Consider the following 24049-nt stretch of genomic DNA (forward strand, 5'->3'; position numbering starts at 1 on the left):
CTCTGTGTTTTGAAGAGACTGATTGTTTGGAGTGAAGATTCTCTAGTCTCTTTTGCCAGACGGCATGGGTTAAAAGAGTGTGACAGATGGTAGTGTGCGTGTAACAGTGATCTTACCTGTGGTGGTGCTGTGCGTGTGTTGGGTGCCGCATTGGAGGGGGCTGGTGTAGCTCCTCCTGCTGGAGCTTTAGGGTGATTAGGTAGTGCTGCAGAACCCTGAGCAACACACAGCCGTTCCCTCAACAGCTGAATATCAGCCTGGAGAGAGAGAGAGATTTGGAATTACCCAGTCAGTTTGAATCAGACGTTTTTGTGGTCGAAGAATGCAGGTAACAGAAAGTACCTAAAAAGCTAGTAACTCTGTGTACACAGGTGTGTGTGTGTACCTGCTGTGATTTCTGAGGTAAGTAGCTCAGTGCCGTCTCTAGGCTGCCCTGATTGGCCAGCAGATTTGCATAATGGATGAGCTTCTCCTCCAGAGCTGAGCTCTGCACTGTGACCTCACTGTTCCTCAAACGCTCGATAGACTTCCTCAGCACCATCACCTTCTCCACCAGGTCCTACAGTGGAAACACACACATACAGATAAATACAACAAAAAATTCAATATCATTGAAAAGGGTTACATAGTTTTTAGCGCACTCAGTCACTAAACTGCAGTGTGAAACCAAGACTAATTGGACTATTTGCAGAAAAATAACCCTTACATTTTGATTTGGGACTTTCAGATGTAACATTACAACCATTACAATTATGCATGTGAGTGTGCGTTGTGTGAGTGTGCGTTGTGTGTGTACCTCCAGTGTGAGGGGTGTGGTACAGTCTCTTTGGGAGCTCCAGCACTCCACCAGTCGGTGGATGTTACCAGAGCAGATGTAGCAAAGGCAGGCCTGCAGGCAACGCTTCTCTGTGCCCCCCGCTTCTAACCGCGAGCCCAAAGTGTCTAAATACACACAAACAAACACACACACATTCTAAAACTGTAACTTTTCTATACAGACAGTAAATAGATTAGAGTTATTTTCCTATTTTCTTACCACAGAGCGGAGCGAACTCCTCAGGGTTGGCGTAGGTTAGCAGTGCCGCTAATGCCTCCCTCCAGTTGTCCAGATCACAGGCCTGAACGATGTCCCGCCAGTTCTGCGTCACCACTGACGAAATTAACTGAAAAACACATCAGACTATCAGAATCAGATTAAATGGATCTTTACTATTTTTCATTATTATTATTATTATTACTTTCATTATGTAAACTTCACATGTAGAACAATGTCAGATATCAGATATAAAGTGGTGTTTAAACATTTTCTTTGTTTAAATTGATTTCTATATAAGTCCTAAAAGTAGAACCAAATCAAACTAATTTATTTATTGAGGACATTGATTCCATATTCCATATCTTTGAGTGTGAAAAGTATGTGGACCTTTAGGATTAGCAGATCATGATTAAATGTTAGCTTAAATTCATGCAAAAAAGAAAATACAGAAAAGGGTTCAGAAACGGACAATTCTTAAAAAATAAATAAATACAATTTTTATAGCCTTATGGCTGTTATTGGCATCTGCAAAAATCATCGTCATAAAAAAAATATATATCCTACGTTAGGTCGATAAAGTAATTTTCGCGACAGGCCTAGTAACCATCTTATTTGTGTTGTACATTATACTCTTGCGCATATAGAGATACGAGTATTTTACTCATGTTGCCCAGCCCTACTCCACTGTAAAACTTAACATCTATTTAAAGCTAGGAGGCTGCTGCGGTATGCACTTTATCACAAGTTCTGATAGTACCATGGAGACCTGGTTGGTCTGCTTGCTGAGGTATTTCTGCTGGGTCTTCTTCAGCAGCTCTTCTCCTCCACTGATGGACAGCAGGATGGCCTCAGCATAGCGTCCGTCACTCAGGCACAGGTCCACCGCCCCCTCAAAGTTCCCCACCAGAAGAGCCTGGCTGATCAGACCGTCCGTGTCTGCAAAGAGAGGAGAATCGGGTCAGGGAAAGCATGAGGAGATGTTCTTTAACATTGTGCTGAACTTCAGGAAATCCACCTGTCAGACTGTGGTTTATTTTAAACACATCAAGCCAAAATATAAACATAATTCAGTTCGAAAATGTAGATTATTTTAATCCTTCAGCTTCAGTGTCCCTCTGAAAGTGTTTAGACACCATTTTGTGGGAGCTATGTGGGACTGTGTGATTGAGATATATATATATATATACAGCTCTGGGGAAAAAAACACTTCAGTTTCTGAATCAGTTTCTCTGATTTTGCTATTTATAGGTATATGTTGAGTAAAATGAACATTGTTGTTTTATTCTATAAACTAAGGACAACATTTCTCTCAAATTCCAAATATAAATATTGTCATTTCGAGCATTTATTTGCAGAAAATGAGAAATGTCTAAAATAACAAAAAGATGCAGAGCTTTCAGACCTCAGATAATGCAAAGAAAACAAGTTCATATTCATAAAGTTTTAAAAGTTCAGAAATCAATAATTGGTGGAATAACCCTGGTTTTCAATCACAGTTTTCATGCATTTTGTCATGTTCTCCTCCACCAGTCTTACACACTGCTTTTGGATGACTTTACGCCCCTCCTGGTGGAAAAATTCAAGCAGTTCAGCTTGGTTTGATGGCTTGTGATCATCCATCTTCCTCTTGATTATATTCCAGAGGTTTTCAATTTGGTAAAATCAAAGAAACTCATCATTTTTAAGTGGTCACTTTTTTTTTACCAGAGCGGTATATATGAGGGAGAGAGATAGTTAGTACATATGGTTGAGACAGAGAGAGATTGTGTGTTTGTGCATGTGAGAGAGACAGTGTGTGCATGTGTGTAAAAGAAACAGAGAAAAAGAGAGAGAGAGAGAGAGAGAGAATGTTTGTATATGTGTGTATGTACCTGCAGACACAGGGATGTGAAAGGGTGTTTTCTCTTTCTGTATTTGGCTGAAGAAGTCAGTAGGGGGCGTTACAGTGCCACTTTCATCATCTGCCCTCTATAAAGACACACACACACACACACACACACACACACAGTGTACCATCAGTTAATTTAAGGGTCATTACAAATCAGCTCTGAACTGCAAGACACTGCTTACTAAAACTCAATACAGAATAAATAATGTAGAGCTCAATGTTGGGATAAATCAAATATTTGGCAACCAGCAATGGCAAACAAGTACTCAGAGCTCAGTATGCTATCTGCCCTCAACTGACCCAGGTCCAACCATAAGATTATAAGAAGTGAGACAAGCAAGAGCCGATCTAACCTGAGCCGATAGGGTCTGCATTTTCTCCGTCAGGTCGTTAACGTCCAGCCCATGTCCGTTCGGCTGCAGCTTCTTCCCCAGACTCGACGAGATCTGATCCACACATCATCAGAAAAATCTGATCAATTATCAGATAATAAATAGGGGGGTGTTGGCAAGGGTGGTGTAGGTGGGCTTTTCTGATTGGGGCTGAGGAAAGGCTAGAGATGTGTGTCGACTCATGTTTGTTTACATGTTTGAAATAATTTGCCTAATAAAGTTGATGAAATGTATTATTTTTAGAACTAAATATAAATATTGCAATATATATAATCATTTTTGTTTGCGATTCATAATCAATACATTGCAATAAGTATTATTTTATACTGAAAAACAGCCGATCTAAACTCCCTAAGACTTGCCCATCAACTTGACTTACTAATTAAGCAATGCAAATTGTCTTGCAATATATCAACTATCGCAGTATTACAGTATTGTGATATAAATATTGTGGGCAATGTATTATGACATTACTGCCCTGAGATTCTCACCCTTAATAATTAATAAATTAATAAATAATTATAAATAAGTAAAAACAGCACTACCTTTTTTTCCAACTCATCTTTACTGAAGCCTAGGAGCCGCAGGAACTTCACACGAGCCTCGTCCTCAAAATTTACCTGAAGATAGACAGGGTAAAAGAGAGAGAGAGAGAAAGAGAGAGAGAAGTGAGAGATTCTCACACAGCCTCGCTTTACTGTGTGCTAAAGTAGTTAAAATATGAAAATGTCTAGGACTGGCAACACACAATATATATATATATACATACGTTTATAAGAATTAATTATTAAATTATATTTGATAAAATAACTGTAAAATATAAATGTAAAATAAAATTGGAGTATTTTTAAGTAACCTTTTAATCATTTAATCTTTAAACCATGCACAACAACTCAATTGTTCACAAATGATGACCTGTGCAGCAGATGTGACATTACTCTATGGTCGTTTGTTACATCTTCTCTAAAATATCTTTGAATATATTAGGGCTACAACGATTAGTCGATATAATCGACAATGTCAATTATTTAAAATTGTCGACGACAAATCTCATTGTCAAATAATCGTTAATTTGTAACAGTCCCGAATTACACAAAGTGCTGGGGACAGAATTGCAATGGGAGATGGGTGAATGTGTAACTTAGTCTGCGTCTCCAAACTTACATATTTACTCACTAAACAGCAGTACTTTCCACGTTTAAACAACATCTAGACATTTAAATGCCTTTTAAACCTCATTTCATGTTTAGCTATTTCTATCGTTTTCAGAGATGGAGGACATGATATAATCGTTGACTAACCGAAAAAATAATTATCAGATTAGTCGACTACCAAAATAATCATTAGTTGCAGCCCTAGAATATATAAATATTTACATATTTATAAATATTTATATTTATATAATATATATTGCCCAGCCCTAGTTAAAGTGAGGGGTTACCAGCAGGAACCTCCAGATGTCCTGCTCTGCCTCAGAGGGGGCGCTAGAGATTTTGTTGTGGCAGTAGCTGACGAAGGAGCCGGAGTGAAGGGTGGCTTGAAGTTCCCGAGAACGCTGCAGAAACTCCGCGTCTGTGATCACCTGACTCACACGCACCTGCCGAGGGGGGTGGGGGGAAGGAGGGGGATGGGCAGGCTTGGGGTTGTCAAAGGTCACCAACTTACCACCAAACTAACGGATGAAAAAAGGGAGAGAGAGAGAGAGAGAGAGAGAGAGAGAGAAAGAGAGAAAGAGACTTTATAGTTTAAATCTTGAACATACAAAGAAGCGGAGGCAGAGCTACTAATTAAATATTCATTGGTGAACAAAATTACACTTCTAGAAGCATCAAAAAGTATATATATATGGTGTGTGTGAGTGTGTGCGAGAGAGAGAGAGAGAGAGAGAGAGCGAAACAGAGAGTGAATTGTACGTACACTAAAGGAGGCCCCGACAGGTCTGCGCTCCCACTTGGGTGGGGTCCTGAGTGGGGGGATGATGGTGGGGGCTGCTGTGGGTTGAGGGACCTGTAATGGAGGCAGAGCCTGACCCGTCCCAAACGGGTCACTGGGGTCAAACGCAGCTGAAATCTAGCAAACACAAAACACAGCCCTCAAACACAGAACACACACCATCATAATGGAAGCTGAGACACATATATGACTTTTGAGGTATGTATATAATTAAAATATCACTACTAAAGCAAATCATTGATTAGAAAAACACTCCTGGAGTAAATATAAGGTTAGAATAGCAGCGCCAAGTTAAATTTAAGATTGGAAGAGCAGTGCTTAGTTAAAAATTTCATGATAATAGCACTGCTGAGGTAAATTTATACATAGAATAGCAATAATAAAGTGATGGAATGGTGGAATGATGGAAAATAGCATTGCTGAGGTAAATGTATGCATAGAATAGCACTGCTAAGGTAAATTCATGAATAGAACAGCATTTTAAAAGACAAATTAAATTATTTTTAAGACCGCAATAAAATATAATTTAAGACTCAAAAATAGAAAATAATTAGCTGCACTGGAAATCAAAACTTAACGTAGATAACCCGCCGCTAACGTTACTACGGTATGTTATCTAGCTTGCCGCGAATGTTTGCTAGCTTGTCACTAACCTTTCTCCCTGGTAACGTAGCAACTCCTTGCTAAGTATGCTAAGTATGTTAGCTAGCTCTCCGTTAACCTTAGTTCTCTTTCTGGTAACGTTAGCTAACTCACCGCTAAAGTTAGCATGTGCTTTCCCACTGGCATTAAACGCACAGTTTGAAAATGTAATACCTACAGCAAATTTACAGTAAATTTAAGACAATTTAAGACCTTAATTACCTGCCTTTTTAATTTAAGACATTTTAAGGCTTTTTAAGGACCTACAGGTACCCTGTAGAACAGCACTGCTGAGGTAAATGTATGATTAGAATAGCATGGTTGAGATAAATCTATGATTACAATAGCACTGCTAAGGTAAATGTTTTATGTGTTGTAGGCACATCTGCGGAAATATTATTAGTAATTTTAAAACGTAATTTATTCAATGGTGAAAAACTGGCAAAAAGTGGTATTCCGTACTTTATATTCGGCCAAAAATGTTTTTTTTTTGGTTCATTCCTAATTTTAATGCAATTTTATAGTAAAATCCAATTAGCATTATATAAAAACATTTCAGCACATTAAATAAACACTAATACAAACGCCTCACATCCAACTGTTTTTTATTAGATTTCGGTCAGTGCTCAATTAGGTTTAATTAAGGGACCTCAACATCTGATACTGATTATGATCACCTTATCAACAGTGCTGTACTGTTGAGCCTCCAGACAGCCTCCCATCACAGTGTACACACTGATGTGTCCATCAAACGAGGCAGCAGACAGCAGGGCGGGGTTTCTGGGGCACCACTGAACATCAAAGCACCACTGATTGGCTGTCGGCAGCTCATAGGTCACCTGTAACAGATAATAAACACTTCGTCTCAGGTCAAAGGTCAGACAGAGCGAGACTCTGGTAACAGCCTATCAGAGGAATGTGAGTCAATAGGGAGCAGGGCCTATTCTACACTCCCACAATCAAGGGTTCTGATGTTTGCGGGGTTAAACCAAACTCAGCTTTTCTAGGTTTAAACACAAATGATTATATGGGCTCTGACACTGTATGACTTCATATCAATAACAACATTAAAAATATAAAGAAAGAACAGTGTAAGGACATGAAACTGATCCACATAATAATTTTATTAATACTATTAAAAATAACAAAGCAAGTGAACCTCTGCAGTGTTGGGGTTCCAGCACAGGATGCGGTTATCTTTAGCGCTGCTCAGGAGCAGCTCTGGATCAGCCTGACTCCATGATACCGAGAGAATCCCCCTGAAAAAACACACACAGAAAAAAATACAGTTCTAAATATTAAACGGTGTGTTCCAAATATTTAATGCACAGTCTGAATATTAAAGGCACAGTCTAAATATTAAAATCACAGTCTGAATACTACAGGTTCAGTATATACCTGGTGTGGTTCTCGAGAACTTTAAGGGGTGATGTGGCGAATCGCAGGTCCCACATCTGAATAACTGGCAGCCGGTCGTCCTCAGAGGCCAAAATCATCTGAGTGGCGACTTCAGGGTGCCACAGCATCCCCGAGCAGTGCATCTGCAGCACAGTCAGAAAAACACGCAAAAAGTCAAACACAGTTTTTTGGAAATAGGGAAAAAATTCTTTGAGACCAAAAAATTTTAATACATATTCTGGAAAAAGGAAACATAATGAGATTTAATCCATTTAAAAAAAATATATATATTTTTTTGTTTTATTTATTTTATATGTTGAGCTTGCTGATTGGTTTGGTATAATACAGTCACATGACTATCAGGTTGATTAGTGTGTTTATTACATTAATAAATTACATATATGTTTATACATTATTGTATGAGTTTTACCCATCATAGATTATTAAAGCTCACCTTCCGCGAAAATCCGATTTTTCTTGTTTTTTGTGGAATACAGTAGGTCTCTCCGAGTTGAATGTGTACACCTGCACATTAAACTGTTTTGCAGCCCCCATTGTCTGCAGGAGCTAAGCAAAGAAATCCCCCCTCCCCCCCTCCGAAAAACGGGTGAATTTTGAATTATCTTTCTGCCTACGTAGGCAGAAACTCACAGACCAGCCCACCTTGGCTCGAGAAACTCCCAGAGGCGGAGCTGAAGCGACGCAACATCACCGCTCATCAGTTAGGAGGTGGGAGGCAGTGAGCGGCGGAGGGGCGTCGCAGTGCTCCTAGCCAATCAGAGGAGAGATATTTGCATGCTGTTTGCATGTATGAATATTCATGAGCAAAGCTGGAATCCGGTCATTTTGGACACACCCCTAAAACAGTCCATTAAAAAAGAGCTATACAGAGACACCTGAGCCCTTTTTTTTTTACAAAAACGGCTCACATGTCATTCATTCATACTAGAGACCACAACTAGACATTTTAAAATGAAAGAAAAAACTACGGAAGGTGAGCTTTAATAAAAACTGGCACTTTTACAACCAAACATCTTGTGAAAATTAAAGCTGATCAACAAATCTGATAACAAATACAGTAAAATGATCAGCTTCAGATTAAAAGTTCATGTGGTTTATGGAGGGTTCTGTTGTTTTTGTGTGTGTGTACCCGGTTGCTGTGGTCACTGATTTTGATGATGGGCTCGTTTTTCCTCAGGTCCCACACTACGGCTCTCCCGCTCGGACCCGCCGACGCCAGGATGTGCTGCACCTGCTTATTCCATGCTACCACACACACATCCTCCACCAGCTACACACACAAACAAACACACACACAGTTACAGAACTCCGTTTTCACAGACTGTAGATTGTATACTTGCATGCTCTTAGTTCACTCTATGCAGTCTGTGTGTAGATTAAAGATGTGGTCTGACAGCACACCGGGTCTTGCCAAAAAAAAGGTTCTTAAAAGCTACTTTTGTAGGGTAGTGTACCTCCTAGTGAGAGATCACTGACTACTAAACATGCCTCTAGAACACACTAGATTTAAATATATTACAGTTTAAATGGGGAGGTGATGCATATTCCCTGTGAATCTTTTAAAATAATTGCTAAGTAGTAGGGGTGTGACGAGACACTAATATCATGAGACGAGACATGATACTGGGTTAACGAGATGAGATTTAAAAATTAAAATTTTAAAGAAAACGTCAAAAATGAAAAATGGCTTGAAATTAGAGTTTTATTTGACAAAATCATATAACGCAAACTTAACAGACTGCTTTCTCTCACACATTGATTCTTTAAGAAATAGAATAGATATTTATATAGTGCAAACAATAAGTGCAAACCACAATCAGTCATATTAAGACAATGATTTGTGTTTTTTTCTCCTAAATCTCTTGTAAACTAAGGAAATACTACCTAGTGCTGCTTTAAGTGGGACTGTTATTCAACGTTAAGGGGGGAATGCTGCCAGATGCTGCCTGAACGTACGGTACTAGAAGCCTCGTCGCTACTCGTTCACACTAAATATGCACCATAAAGCCTTAACGAAGCGACTAGCAATAATTTTCTGTATACATTTAGGAGCCCATACTCCACACGCTTTCCAAAAATGTGTAGTGCTTACAGCATGGACGTATAGAAAACACAACATCCGATCCAATTCTGATATAAAACTGACATAAAACTGCTTTTACCGATACTAATACCGATAATATTTGTTTATTATTAGTAACTTACTATGATTAAGGTTACATAATGAGGCTGAAACAGACCACACAGCCCTTTAAAGAGTATACACAAATGTATTGAATGTAAATGCATTCCAAAACCAGTTATTTGACACACTTTATATACAAACAATAGTTTTGATTCAAATTAAATATTTGAATTTGAAAAATATGTTAAATATTAAATACAGGGCTCTAGACTAATTTTTTGCACTGGTTGCACAGCTGCAACGCTAACTGTATTTTTGAGCTGAATTAATCACTGTTAATTAATCAACAGATTGATTTCTTAGTGCTGGTTAGAGTGGGTATAATATGTGGTTTAATATTTGATGTGGATTATGGCTGTAGTTCACTTGAGATTGAGTTATTTATCACAATTACAATGCCGGAATGGAGCTGTCCGCCCCATGCTAGCTAGGCTAAAAGACTGCAGATGTTATTGAAGATGGCTAATAGCTAATTGGCGATGCTAACTGTATTTCCGAACTAAAATAATCGCTGTTTTTATCAACAGATGGGTGTGTTTGTAGATCCTGTGGTTTTATAGGATATGTGGATTATGACCGTAGTTTACTGATTGCAGTTGTCAGCTTAAGTTTACTCAGTCAGCTGCAGATTGAAGCTGATTGGGGTTTACAGTAAACTGTGAAACTGAGAGCCAGATCAGTGATGCGTTTCTTGTTAATAATACATCGTGTTCATTATCCATCTGAAGCTGCGGACTGGAATATGGATCGGTAATAGGATCGGCCGCGCTTGCCCAAAATCCGATTCGTTAAAAATATTGTCAATATCGGCCCCGATACAGATATTGTATCGGATCGGTCCCAACTCTAAATCCAATAAAAGTTAGTACATGAATGATTTTGACCCTTTGCTGATTAAATAAAACTCTAAAAAGTAAATATTGTGAATAAATTATTTTTTGTTTGTTTTAGTTTTTATTTTAACAGTTCAAAGAAACAACCTGAAGGCCCATAATTACACGACCATTGTGAGCGTGATCTGAAAAGCCCACTACAGCATCCCACTCAGTTTCTGTATGAGTCTTATATAGACAAGGTTGGTCTGAAGCAGCTGCAGTGTACAAAGTGGAATAGAAAGCAGAGACCACAAAACAGAACAAGACTATAGAACCTGAAGAGAACATTAGTACCCATTAATATCCATAAACACACAAACACACACCTACAGCAGAGGTGAGTAATAAAGCACTGTGAAAGTAACCAAACGGTTAATAAAATACCCAAAATGCCAAACAGTGGCACCACATTAACACAGTAACACCACCGTGCACTGTTCACTCCCACAGAGGCACACCCACACCAACACTTACCTCGTTCAGCTAGAAAACAGGAACAGACAGGTTTTATTATTATTATTGCATTCTTTAACAAGCACATATCCATATTCACACCTGGCATGATCAAGTGTCCAGCACAAAGTACAGGTGTGAATAGGGACGAATCGTATTCTGATGAGTCACTGTCACTGCTGGAACATACATAGGAACGGTGATACCACACCATCCGCCGTCCGCACGGGTTAGCTGAGCATGCTACAATAAGAAGCTAATACATAAAGGTGATTTTATCCTATTCCAAGTATCACAGGAGATGCATTTAAAATACCAAGTATGAACTGATATGAGTCTTGGTAATCACTTGTCACTGTCTTGTCCAGAACACAGGTAAATGCCAGGTGTGAACAGGGCCTTGACAGCGAACAGCTCACTCACACATAGACACACACAATCAGACATGTCATTAACACACCCACACCCACACACCTAGGGCTGGGTCTTGTTTCAAAATTGTATCATTTAATTATAACCATGCGAGGCTGCCATCTTTTGGGATCTGGATGGAACAAAAACAATGAGCATGTTTGCGGCGCTTTACAACATACTTGTGTCCCCCCCGCCACAATAAATTCTCACTAATTTCTAAAATTGTGACCATACCAATAATAAACAATATTTTCTATTATTCAAAAATGTGTTCGTAAAAGTGTCGTATTATACTGCTCTGTGTTTTTTAAATAAAAATAATTGGTTGCTCAATATATTAATGGACACTATACAAATAAGTGACTTTATTTTTAATTCAAACAAACAAAATCATTAAAATCACAAGTGCAAATAACAAACCGTGCATGTGTTTCTTAAGCACTTATTAATGGGTATTTAAGTGTAAATAAAAGAATCGGTGTCAAAATTAAATTATATTTATATTACTGGAATCAATCAAAAAAAGAGGGGGAGACAGGGCGAGAGAGAAAGAGACAGAGCAAGGGAGACAGAGCGAGAGAGAAAGAGACAGCAAGGGAGACAGAGTGAGAGAGAAAGAGACACAGCAAGGGAGACAGAGACAGAGAAAGAGACAGAGCAAGGGAGACAGAGCGAGAGAGAAAGAGACAGAGCAAGGGAGACAGAGCGAGAAAGAAAGAGACAGAGCAAGGGAGACAGAGCGAGAGAGAAAGAGACAGAGCAAGGGAGACAGAGCGAGAGAGAAAGAGACAGAGCAAGTGAGAGGGAGAAAATGCAGTGAGAGGGAGACAGAGAGAGACAGAAGAGAAAAAGAGACAAAGCGAGTGAGAAAGATGCAGAGTTAGAAGGAATTAGAAGAAAAATGAAGTGTGGATAAATCTTAAGAAGTAGAGTTAGACTTTGGACCACTTTGACACTTCGTTTATCTCTTTGCTTTGCTTTTCTGTGCACGCTCTCCGCTACTGTGTGCACCACTGCACAGTTGAACACAGTTGCACAGTTTTAGCATGTTTATGTGCATTTCATGCAAAGTATTGAAAATAACACAGATTTTTTTAAACCTTTCAGTACTCTGAATTCCTGAGACATTCAGGTTGGTGCCTTTTTGGTCTCAAATTGCGATACCCAGCCCTACACACACCTGCCATCTGTCATAAACACACACTTTCTCATTCATTCACAAATCCACACATCCCTCCAGTCTTACCTGTGATTTGGAGCCTGGTGTCATCGGATTACTGAAATTATTTAAATCCCAGATAAACATCTCAGAGTCGTTTGCTCCCGATGCCAGAAGATTACTCTGAGAAACAAACACACAAAAACACACATACACACAGATGTTAACCAGATAGCAAATACATCAGTTGATTGAAGTGTCCATTCGCCAGATAACGGGTATATTACCTGAAAGTGGTTGTAGTCTAGAGCCCGTACGGGGCCCGTGTGTTTGCTGGACTGTCCAATAATGGCGTCATCGCTGCCGGAAAGGATGGCTTCAGGGCTGTAGATGGTCACTGTGCCGTTCTCACCCCCTCCGATCAGCCGCCCAGACGAGCCATCCACACCCATCCCGAACGTCACCCAGATCAGACTGTGGAACCTGTTAACCAAACACATCACACCTACAGTAGGTACAATATCACACACCTAAACAAGTACTAACTTTATTCAATAATGACTATGTAGGGTGCCTAAACTTTTGCTTGCTACCAATTAGGAAGTCCCACCTCAGCACACTTGCTGGTACTGTGGGTGGAGTTATCATCAGTGTTAATTTTGACAACAAATTTTTAGTCATAGTCTTGTAACGAAAATGGCATTTAGTTCATAAGTCATAATTTAGTCATCTGAAATGTTTTTAGTTTTACTTTAATTTTATTTACAGTTAATTTTGTCGACAATAATTTAAAGGGTGTAAATGTAAATGCTTTTTCATCAGTTCCCTTAAATTATTAACTACACACTTATAGAAAAATTAAACATTTAATAATCATTTGTGTAATATTGTGAATGTTTGAATGTGAAATATATTTATATTTATATATATGGCTATATATATATATATATGACTACTCCACTTGTCCCGCCTCTTCACCTTCGCTAAAGTAGTAGTGATTGGATCTCTTTCAAACTGGTCCCTACCTTTGACAAATCTAAATCAGTTCTAAATGTGTGTTGTTCATCTCGTTTTTATTTGTTGATGAAAATGTCAGTTAATTTTTGTCTCGTTTTTATTTTTTTACGCTGTTTTTATTTAGTTTTTAAAAAAAAGCTTTGTTGACGAAAATTATGACGAAAATTATGTCAACGAAATTAACACTGGTTATTATTCAAGTGTATCCTAACATGAGCATGTCTGTAAGTATGTGTAGGTAAGCCCTGTTTACTCAGACCTGTTTGTGGTGGAGAGAGACCCCCTCAGCTTCATGTCCATCGACTTATCGGCAAAGTCCATTTCAAACAGCTCCAGCGCTGCGGTGGTGTTAAAGGAGGCATCCAGCTGCTGTGCTGATGTACCTGCACACACACACACACACACACAAATATGTGTTTAAAGCAATGACTGTACAAAAGCACTGACCACACAAGGAATGAAGCCATCAGTTTAAACGCTGGCTGGAAGCAGTATGATGTGTAGCTCTTCCCATAACCCTTTTCTTTTCTAAATTGTCTCTCCTTCTCCAGTGTCTGATTTCAACAGTTAGTTTTCCGGAGTTATTATTGACAGGTGTGTATAACTAAGCATCTGGTCTCTACTGCACAGGCATTGGTTGCAAATTTGACAACATAGCAGATATTTTTAATTTTTTTCTTTGAACAGAATGAAGAAGATGCTTCTCCCATCTGATTAACATTAAAGCGATAAACGACCTGTCTACAGACCAAGGAGTGGGGCTTTTTTACTGATGGTATTTCATCAGAATAAAATTGTTGTAAGATAGTAAGTATCGGGAAAGAGCCTGAAATTTCCACTTCCAGGACCATTCTCACCTCTAAAGATTTATTTTTGCCAGTAATAGCAGTTCTAAAAAAAAATTTCTCAAGAGTCAATAGAATGCCTAAATAAATCTGTACATCCTTTATTCAAAACATGTTAGTAGCTCATTTTGAAGAGCCAAATCCTTGTGTTGAGCTAATGTATTATGTTTTAAATCTAACTGTCCTCCAATTGTCTATTATTCCCAAACCCTCACACAGCAATGCTTAAGATAACTTATTATAATTTATGTTGCCTTAAAAACTATATGCAGTTCAGTGCCAGTGGGACGGAATAAAAAATTAACTGTTATCTTGATTGGTTGACAGCTGAAATGGATAATCTGATTGGTTGTGCTACAGAGTTCTCCCTGCCCCTAAAAAAAAAAAAAAAAAAAACTTTCAGGGGTTTTTGAAACACATCTGGGCTTGAGCCCCATAGGCCGCCCTCCTTCCCAGCTTTGCCAGTGATTAATATGTAATTAAAATAAGAGAGATGGATCACACTTGACCCAACAAACAAAATAACAACCAACACACAGACAGACAGACAATCACACACACTCAGTGTACCTAAGGCCAGGTAAGCAGGGTGCTGAGCTGCAGGGCTCCAGGCCTGCGTGGCCGTCCTCAGGATCTCCTTCACCCTCATCTTCCTCACTCTCTCACTCGAACCAGGTCCTTTACAGAGAACAAAAAACAATGGATCAGAACTCAAGACACAGATGACTGTGAGACATGGACAGCTGTACATGTGCATTTGTGGAGGAGCTGAGAGATCCAGAATCAGAATCTGAAGTCATAGAGTAATATTACTGGATTTTACATTACTGTGGCTTACACTGGTTGGTTAATGTGGGTTACACTGCATTATGCAGTTCTGGACCTGTTTTTCCTGTAAAGCGGCTTTGTTGTAAAAAGCGCTATATAAATAAAAATTGAATTGAATTGAATTTAATTGGAAAAAAGTCTAGGATGTAAGCTTTGGCAAACTCACAAGGACATCCCACTCCACCCCTTATCGAACACAAATCCACGTGGGTTGCCAGACTGACACAAAGTGGCATAAGAAAACAAGTCTTATTCTGTAGCTGATCAATGAATATACAACTCTGATAAAAATTAGAGACCACTTAAAAATTATGAGTTTCTTTAATTTTACCAAATTGAAAACCTCTGGAATATAATCAAGAGGAAAATGGATGATCACAAGCCAACAAAACAAACTGCACTGCTTGAATTTGTGCACCAGGGGTGGCATAAAGTTATCCAAAAGCAGTGTGTAAAACTGGTGGAGAAGTGTCTTCAGTTATTCCAACAAATGTTGATTTCTGAATTCTTAAAACTTTATCAATATGAATACTCGTTTTCTTTGCATTATTTGAGGTCTGAAAGCTTAGCATCTTTTCTGTTATTTTAGCCATTTCTCATTTTCTGCAAATAAATGCTCTAAATGACGATATTTTTATTTGGAATTTGGGAGGAATGTTGTGCGTAGTTTATAGAATAAAACAACAATGTTTATTTAACTTAAACACACACCTATAAATAGTATAATCAGAGAAACTGATTGGTATCAATATTCAGAAATGGGTCACGGATCTTATGTGTTAAAAAGACAATAATATAATGTATTACAATGATTTTTGGGCCAGTATATTTTCCAGTAACATTAAACGATTAAATGTGGCATAAATATTTCTAACTAAGCTATATAACCTACAGAAGTTCTGTATAACTGTCATGTAAGTTAGCTAGGTTAGCTATTTAACCTGTAGTTTTATAATGAAGCAGAAAATAATTAAAGATAATAATAACAGACTGAAGTCTCATATAAACACGGTGATTATAACTGACTAGCTAACCGCTAACTACTGTACTACAGTTAATTCCGCTGTGTTATTTAATTCTCACTTCTTACCTGACAGAACTGAGTTTATGCTAGTCACACCTGTTTAACATCACAGGTAAATACTAGCTAACCTACAGCTGCTAATTCCTGCCCTAAACCTGCCTCCCAGCTCGCCTCTACACTCTTTATAAACCAGCGTTTCTCTAATTAAACACAAACCAGGCACATTTTACCTCAGATACACACTTTTAGCTTAGATGCTAACAACAGCTCTCAGTTTAGCTTAGCTCATTTTAACTGGTGAAGCTACGCTAACTCCTCAGGCCGCTTCTCGAGCTTTTTTCCGCCCGTATTACAACACCGCCCGTCTTTCTGGCGTTCTAATTGGCTGGCATTTCAGACTGACAGTCGCTCCGCCATTCCAGAGCGTTCAGTCTCATTCTGCAAACCAATCACAGCCCAGGAGGGGCGGGGCCTGTCCGAAAACAGGCGCAGATCAAAGCCTTCCCTCAGTCAGGCTAACGCTAACCCTCAGAACTCCCGCCTGCTGCGAGCGGCCTCTCTGTGACTGCGGATCAGACTAAACCGAATTAAACTGTACACACCAGTCCGAAAACACCGCTCAGACTGACACGGTTTATTATATTCCTGCTTTCTCCACTTACCGCTGCGGAGACAGTCCGCTCTGATGAGGCTTCACTTCTCAGCGCTCACAGTGTAGTCACTGCCAGGGCTGCTGGGAAATGTAGTTTGTTAAGGCTACTGGGAAATGTAGTTGTAGCTTTTTAGATTGTATGAAATACACGAAGAAATGTAAGACACTCAATATTTTGTAAATAATACACACATGACAAAAACAATAATACATAATTTAAATGCATAAATATCATGTTTAATTACATAAATATAATAAATATAAAAAATCAGATGTTTTCCCCTGGTGGATTAGATGTGCACTGCACATGCAGGAAAATACAGTTTTTGTTTTTAATCAGAGTATTATGGGGTTAAACGATTTTTTGATTTCTATGTATTTTATTAAAAGTCATTTATGATTTATGTAGTGTTTTGAAAATAAGTGACCTAAACATCAATATATATATATATATATATTACATATTAATTTCTATGGTCATTAAATAAAATAAATTGTGTACTAAATGATGTCATAATGACATTAGTATTTAAGAAACAGTAAAATAATCCAAGCTAAAACAAAAGGAGGGAAGGTTTGCATTTCTTTTCATTGAGAAGCTTCAGATCTACAATAAAACAAGACACTCTTAGGCACCCCCCACATGCATCTTTCTCAGACCTCAGTTATGAAGGGGCTTTTATTTGTACACCATCTCGTGGGTGAAGTGTTTGTCTGGTACCATGGTCTGTTTCAGTGCATGCGCAGCCTGAGAAATCTGAAAATACTCTGGTTAAAAATATAATCATGCCCTGAAAAATCTGGTTAATAGATTTTCTAATCGTTGGTTGTTTTTTTTGGACCTTACTCTGATCTAAGAAATCGCAGTGTCTCGTTTACAGAACTACTTGTATTAAATGAAATTGCATTAATCGGATATTGAGTTCAAATCAGATCATTTTAATGCATATAAATTCACTTATTGTTAATATGTGGACAATGTTTATAAACTTTAGAAGATGCCAAAACTGACAAAGATAAAATAAATAAAACGACACCAAGATCCATTATAATTTACTTTATTTTAGACAGAAAAACACACACAGAGTATTATACAAGATTAGATTTCATAATGTTTAACAGGTTCAGGCTGTTTCTCTGGGTCTCCGCCTCTCTCCAGATATAGATCATTGTAGGGGTACTGCTTTGGCATCTAAACACAAACATACACACACACACACAGATTAGAAAAGGAGTTAACACACTGGCTGTTACTGAACTGGATCATATTTCTTGGGAATTGGGACACTTCCTCATCATTAACCGGTCACATAAACACACACCATGTTTTTAAAGCAAAAAATTCGGAATTAAAGTACTAAGAGTTGCACGATGCACCAGACATTTGATACTTTTTTAATATTACATCACAAATGTTTCGGTTCTTTAGCTTTCAATGCTTGATGCTTCAATACAGTATATACAGTAAGTCTCAGTTGCTAGCTTCAAAAGAGTCAAATTAGTAGCCGCGATTTGATTCACTTCATAAGAAAACTGATTCACACAGAGACCGGTGTGGAGGATTAAGGTAAACCTAATATTCTGAACAAATGAATCAATTCGTGAGTATTCATTTGACTCAGCCAGCAGCAAAAGAGAAGCAGCGCACGAGAGCAGAGCAGCAGCACACGTAGAATGATGATGATGGCTAAGATAAAATATGTCCTCTCTCGTCTGTGACTCCAGGAGCCGAGTGTGGCCATGTTTTGCTTATTTCGCTAATGAAGACGAGAACCCAACCAACACCACAAACCCAGTTTACAAACTCAGTGTTGCAAATCTCTCCAGAGCAAATGAGCTCACGAACACGAGCTCAGCATTTAGTGGACAAGCAACACCCTGGTCTCTACAGAGAGCTGAAAAGTTGAGAGGTTAGTGGAGCTTCATTAAGATTTACTAGCGACTGCTAATCCAAATGTTTAAGCATAAGGAATAAGCTAGACAATAGTCCTGCGGTGTGAACTCAAGGTGTTCACGTTTTTTTTGCATTTCCATCGCAAATTGGATGTCAGACATGTAGCCTGCTTGATCGTTACACTGAGCGTGGCCTTATTTAAAACTGTAAAATATTGATTAATAAAACTGAGCAATGAGTGTACACATTAACGCAACATTACTAAATGTTTTTCTCACTATTTATTTTCCTTATTCAAAACTTTACTTCAAGTTCATACAGTCAGGTTACTATTACATCTGTGCTTTACAGACTCTATACACAGAAAATATGACACATCCTCCAAAGAAGCAGAAAGATTAAAGACTAGAGTTGTAGCTCAATACATCTGCATGGACCAGGTGCTGGTATATATAGTTGAGAAATCAGAGTTTAGAAATCTGATACAGCAGTACGACATGCCTGACAGAAATTACTTTAGGTTTAGACAATTTTGTGTTTTTTTTTTTTTCTTCTAAGTATCGTTTTGGTATCGAGAATAGTGAGACTACAGTTGGTATCGGTATCAAAGTCAAAATTCTGGTATCATGACAACCGTAAGTACTGTAATGGCTTTGTAATACCTGATGGGTGTTGAGAAACTGGGCTGAGAAACAAACTGTTCTTGAATTCAGACTCACCACTGGCTGGTACATAGGGAACACTTCCCCGAGCCCAAACATCAGCAGCATGAACCCCAGGTATCCCAGCAGGGTCTTAGACATAGTGGACCAGTCAACCGGTGAAGGAGATGTGTCAACCCTGTTCCGGGTATACATATCAAAGTCCCAGTGCATCTACAGAGAGAGAAAGTGAGAGTCAGGTGGGAGGAGAGACAGCAAGAAAAGTTGAGTATGAGGGATGGTAGAGCTGGAGAGATGGGATGAAAAGGTGAGTATAAGGAGCTGGAGAGTTGGGTTGGTTGCACTTGCTGTTTGGCCATGCGCTGTGTGCTAAGCATGTTACTGGAGGCTTCCGCAAGAGGGCAGATCAGTAATCTAAAGACTGCTGGTGAAAAAAAAACACACCTTACTCAGATTCTCTTGGCATTTTCTGCATTTCCCTTAGCAGTCACAGATTTCTTTCCATCCCAATTTACATGTTTTCACATCAACTGTTAAAATGATGCTGCTCTCGCCAGCTGTTAGGCCAAGCTTGGGTGAGTGAGAGGGATGGGTGAGTTGAGGTTGGATAAGTCTAGGCTTGGATGAATGGGAGAAAAGGGTGAGCACAAGATAGATAGCAGGTGAGTCTAAGGCTTGGATGAGCAGGAGGGATAAGTGAGCACGATGGATGATTCAGTCTAAGACTTATGTGAGCAGAAGGGACGGGTGAGCGGGAGGGACGGGTGAGTCCAAGGCTTGGGTCAGCAGGAGGGACAGGTGTAAGGGTAGGCCAGTGAACAATGGAAGTTTACCGATTCACCCCAATTCCTCCTCAGGTCTGGGTGGTCCCAACTGTACCAGGGGTCTCTCTCCTGCTGAGAGCGGTTGGGCAGCATCGGGTAATCTCCATACCTGTACACATATACACACACACAGTTGGGTTTAACTACAGATATGAGTTTACAGCAGTGTTTAGCAGTAACAGATTAAATGTAACTGGTTTCTGTACGTAAGTAGTTTTTTTGAGTAGCTGTACTGTGTTTATGATCATTTTAATAGACATCATTGTCTGATTGCTGGTTTAGAGTGATATTATTTCTGTCATTACTGACCCTTTTCCGTCGTCAGGGTATGGCTGATAGTCTTCCAGCCTTAGGTTGTATTTTTTAGCTGCTGCTGCCCTTTCTTCAGGGGTCTGGGGGTAGGGTCCTGGCAGAGAACCTTTAGATACACCAGATGCTAAAATACACAAAGACACATTACTTTAAACTCTTTGAATGACGGTCATATAAAAATAGCAGTGACAATTAGCAATGAACTAAAATAAGATGTAAACAGTGTTTATGAAGCTATATATAATAATAAATGTTTATGATGATAAAAAATGAACATACTGGATTATCCGTTCCACCTTAAATGCTTCAGCAGTTACAGCAGTAACGCCTGAGGTGCTGGATTGTTTGCGACTGCTGCAGTCTTTTAAGTGGAACTGATAATTCCAATAAACAAATAGGTTAGCTAACAGCTCCTTTAACTTCCATAAATATTAAACTATCCTCTTAAAAGGCACTAATGAACCGTTCAGCGCTCTGCAGTGTTATACAGCGCCTGTAATCTGTGTATACGCGTTGTTATAAACTCTCACACTGGTGTTTATAACCTACCATTAGCCGTTAGCTACAGCAGCTAAAGGTTAAACTGTCCTTCATATTACCAGCCCCATACCTGCTCCTCTAAACCCCCCGCTCCCCGTGCGCCCGACCCCAGCAAAGAGCACAGTAATATGGGGTATTTATCACTCACCCGACCTGGAGCCGATCACCAGTTTATACACTTTATCAAACCGGCCCGATTTACTCAGAGCGCGCGCCGCCATCTTCAGCTCCGCAGCCGCGCATGCGCACACGGAACTCGCAGACTAGAGCAGACGGGTACTTCTTCTTCTTCTTTCAGGTTTATGGCGGATGGCAGACCAACTGAAGGTGCATTACCGCCACCTACTGAGCAGGAGTGTGAAGTGTGATTTCGGGAAGTGACATGGCCAATAATAAACAAAATGTAGGTGAAAGGAAATTCATAAATAAGTACATAAAACTAAAAGAAAGTAAACGAGAGAGGAGAAAAAAAAAAAAAAAAAAAAAAAAAAAAAAAACTAAATAAAGCAAAATATACCAATAGCTTTCAAATATTGAAAAACCAGTTTATGAACCGACCCCATCCCTGCCCCATAAGAAAGCAATCCTGTCAAAGAAAATTCTTTGTGACCCTTGTCTTTAAGAGAAGAAAACAAAATCTTCCTTTGTACAGCATATTTATTGCAACAAAAAAGAACATGGTCCACGGTTTCCCTCTGCGGACAGTGGCGACAAAGCCCTGTGGAGTGTTTCTGTATAATTTGCAAAGAGGCATTCAGCGTACTGTGACCTATTCGGAGCCTTGTTAGTACAATTTCCTGCCTCCGACCGTACCCTCCACTCCCTCCAAAACCAACTCTCGGTTGTATTGCAAACAAATGCCTCCCCTTCGGTTCATGTTCCCAATTAGACTGCCATAATGTTCTAACATGTTGCTTTACAACCACTCTTGCCTCAGCTTTGCTAAGAGGGATATTGAGATCACTTCTATTTTGCTTCAGGCAGTGTTTAGCAGCTTTGTCAGCAGTCTCATTGCCATCCACCCCTACATGTGCTGGAACCCATAAAAACTGAACTAAAATAGTCTGCATGTGTAAACGAAATAATGCCTGAGATATTTCTAAAATTAGGTCTTGTCTACATTTAGATTTGCCAGACTGGATGCTTTGTAAAGCAGACAAAGAATCTGAACAAATCACCATCCTCATTGGGCAAACATCCTCAGCCCACTGCAATGCTAAAAGAATGGCGACAAGCTCGGAGGAAAATACAGATAGGTTATCAGACAGTCGCCTACCAACAACCACATGAAATTCTGGCACAAAAAACGCTGCTGATGTGGAACCCACAGTAGGATCCTTTGACCCATCAGTATACACCTGCAGAGTACCATAATAATTAAGTGCCAGATGTTGTTCTACCATAACAGCTGTACTTCCTGCATCACTCCATTTTTTATTAAGGAGGGAAAAATCAACCCTAGGCAATGGGAACAGCCAAGGTGGTACCACTGATATAGGAACAGTACTGCTGAAAGCACGAGCCTGCAATCCCATTTCGCCTGCTTCTGAGTTGCTCAGACACCCAAAACTCCTTGAGGGACCATGAAGAGGAGCACTGCAATCATGTAGAACAGACACAGCTGGATGGCTCTCTATGTGCCCCTTCAGGTTGGACCAATATACAGTAGACAATGCAAGTCTTCTTAAATGCAAAGGCATTTCTCCTGTTTCAACCTGTAGAGAAGCCACTGGGGAGGATCTAACTGCACCACAACACAATCTCAGAGCTTGTGCTTGAATTACATCGAGTAATTTTAGGTTAGACTCAGCAGCTGATCTATAGGCCATGCAGCCATAGTCAAAAACCGATCTAATTAGAGCATCATAAATGCACAGGAGAGAGGAACGGTCAGCCCCCCAGTCACTTCCCGCCAAGCATTTAAGGACATTTAATCCTTTTTTGCATTTGTCTATGATCTTCATAATGTGATGCTTCCAGGTCAATTTCGAGTCCATCCACAAACCAAGAAACTTGATTACCTTCACCTGTTCCAGAGTCTGACCATACAATTTAAGCCCAAGTTCATTTGTTTTTGATCTCTTAGAAAAATAGATGACCTGGGATTTAGCCACAGATAACTTGAATCCCCATTCATTTGCCCAGTGTTCAACCCCAACAATTGCCTCCTGCATCTTTCGCTTAACAAAGGATAGATTCCTCCCTCTCTTCCACAGAGCCCCATCATCTGCATACAAAGATTTTGCTATGTCAGGACTAACCCCAGAAAAGATATCATTGATCATAATGTTAAATAAAATAGGGCTACAGACACTGCCTTGCGGAGTCCCATTTTCAATAGAATACACTTTAGAACATGAAGTACCCACCCTGACCTGTATGGACCTATTCATTAAAAAATCCATTACCCAGTTGTACATCCTCCCTCCGATTCCGAGCATAGACAGCTTAATTAGCAGACCTTCTCGCCACAGCATATCATAAGCCTTTTCAATATCAAAAAATACAGCAACAACCACTTCTTTATAAAGCTGAGCCCTCCTGATATCCGCTTCTAAACCTAGGATTGAGTCCATTGTCATTCTGCCCCTACGAAAACCACTCTGATAAGGAGAAAAGCTATTCTGACGCTCAAGAAAGTAGGACAACCTTTCTGTTATCATGCGTTCCATAAGCTTACTTAAATGTGAAGTTAAAGAAATAGGCCTATAACCAGCTGTATCAGACAAGTCCTTTCCTGGCTTTCCTACTGGTACCACTATGGCCAATTTCCAAGCTGACGGAAGTTGCCCTGCTGTCCAAACTTCATTATAAAAGTCCAAAATTATACTAAGAGATTTGTCTGTGAGATGTTTAAACATATCATAACAGATATTATCTTTACCAGGGGATGTTCGGCCAGATCTCTCTATGGCTTGTTTGAGTTCTAGTAATGTAAGATCACTATCTAAAACACTATCAAACACCAATTTCTTATTTAATACCTCAGGGTTTTGTGCAAGGACTCTACTCCTGCAGGCCACCAGCTCACTACT

General features: G+C 39.3%; 2 protein-coding genes across 5 annotated transcripts in view; both read right to left on the minus strand.

Moving 5' to 3' along the window:
• The window catches only part of sec31b (SEC31 homolog B, COPII coat complex component), a 31930-nt gene extending 15053 nt beyond the window's left edge, over positions 1-16877 (minus strand). The window contains exons 1-19 of one of the 4 annotated variants that reach the window (XM_022662968.2): positions 16793-16877; positions 14849-14956; positions 13693-13816; positions 12704-12899; positions 12504-12599; positions 8460-8600; positions 7310-7452; positions 7071-7170; positions 6589-6750; positions 5234-5386; positions 4758-4988; positions 3862-3936; positions 3278-3370; positions 2908-3004; positions 1794-1972; positions 1037-1163; positions 797-942; positions 386-559; positions 117-257 (exon numbers count right to left, since the gene is read on the minus strand). In XM_022662968.2, the coding sequence (XP_022518689.2) occupies positions 117-257; positions 386-559; positions 797-942; positions 1037-1163; positions 1794-1972; positions 2908-3004; positions 3278-3370; positions 3862-3936; positions 4758-4988; positions 5234-5386; positions 6589-6750; positions 7071-7170; positions 7310-7452; positions 8460-8600; positions 12504-12599; positions 12704-12899; positions 13693-13816; positions 14849-14927 (2457 nt within the window). In that variant the 5' untranslated portion in view covers positions 14928-14956; positions 16793-16877. Of the gene's footprint in view, positions 1-116; positions 258-385; positions 560-796; positions 943-1036; positions 1164-1793; positions 1973-2907; positions 3005-3277; positions 3371-3861; positions 3937-4757; positions 4989-5233; positions 5387-6588; positions 6751-7070; positions 7171-7309; positions 7453-8459; positions 8601-12503; positions 12600-12703; positions 12900-13692; positions 13817-14848; positions 14957-16360; positions 16487-16792 lie in introns of those variants that run through there. The other 3 variants (XM_049464784.1, XM_049464785.1, XM_049464783.1) reach the window with 3 other exon arrangements.
• A 947-nt stretch (positions 16878-17824) lies between these two features.
• ndufb8 (NADH:ubiquinone oxidoreductase subunit B8) lies at positions 17825-21294 on the minus strand. The gene is made up of 5 exons (XM_022662978.2): positions 21163-21294; positions 20472-20598; positions 20172-20271; positions 19396-19551; positions 17825-17974 (listed from the first exon to the last, which is right to left on the minus strand). The coding sequence occupies exons 1-5, from the start codon at positions 21233-21235 to the stop codon at positions 17882-17884; spliced, it is 549 nt and encodes a 182-aa protein (XP_022518699.2). The 5' UTR covers positions 21236-21294; the 3' UTR covers positions 17825-17881.
• Between the last annotated feature and the right edge of the window lie 2755 nt (positions 21295-24049).

The sequence above is a fragment of the Astyanax mexicanus genome, chromosome 15, assembly GCF_023375975.1.
Source record: "Astyanax mexicanus isolate ESR-SI-001 chromosome 15, AstMex3_surface, whole genome shotgun sequence".
Lineage (NCBI taxonomy): Eukaryota > Metazoa > Chordata > Actinopteri > Characiformes > Acestrorhamphidae > Astyanax > Astyanax mexicanus.

Coding starts and splice junctions, on each gene's coding strand:
- ndufb8 (XM_022662978.2), bottom strand. CDS start 21,235: ATGGCGGCGCGCGCTCTGAGTAAATCGGGCCGGTTTGATAAAGTGTAT. Junction 20,599..21,162: donor GGTGATCGGCTCCAGGTCGG/GTGAGTGATAAA, acceptor TGTGTATTTTAG/CATCTGGTGTATCTAAAGGT. Junction 20,272..20,471: donor TACCCTGACGACGGAAAAGG/GTCAGTAATGAC, acceptor ATATGTGTACAG/GTATGGAGATTACCCGATGC.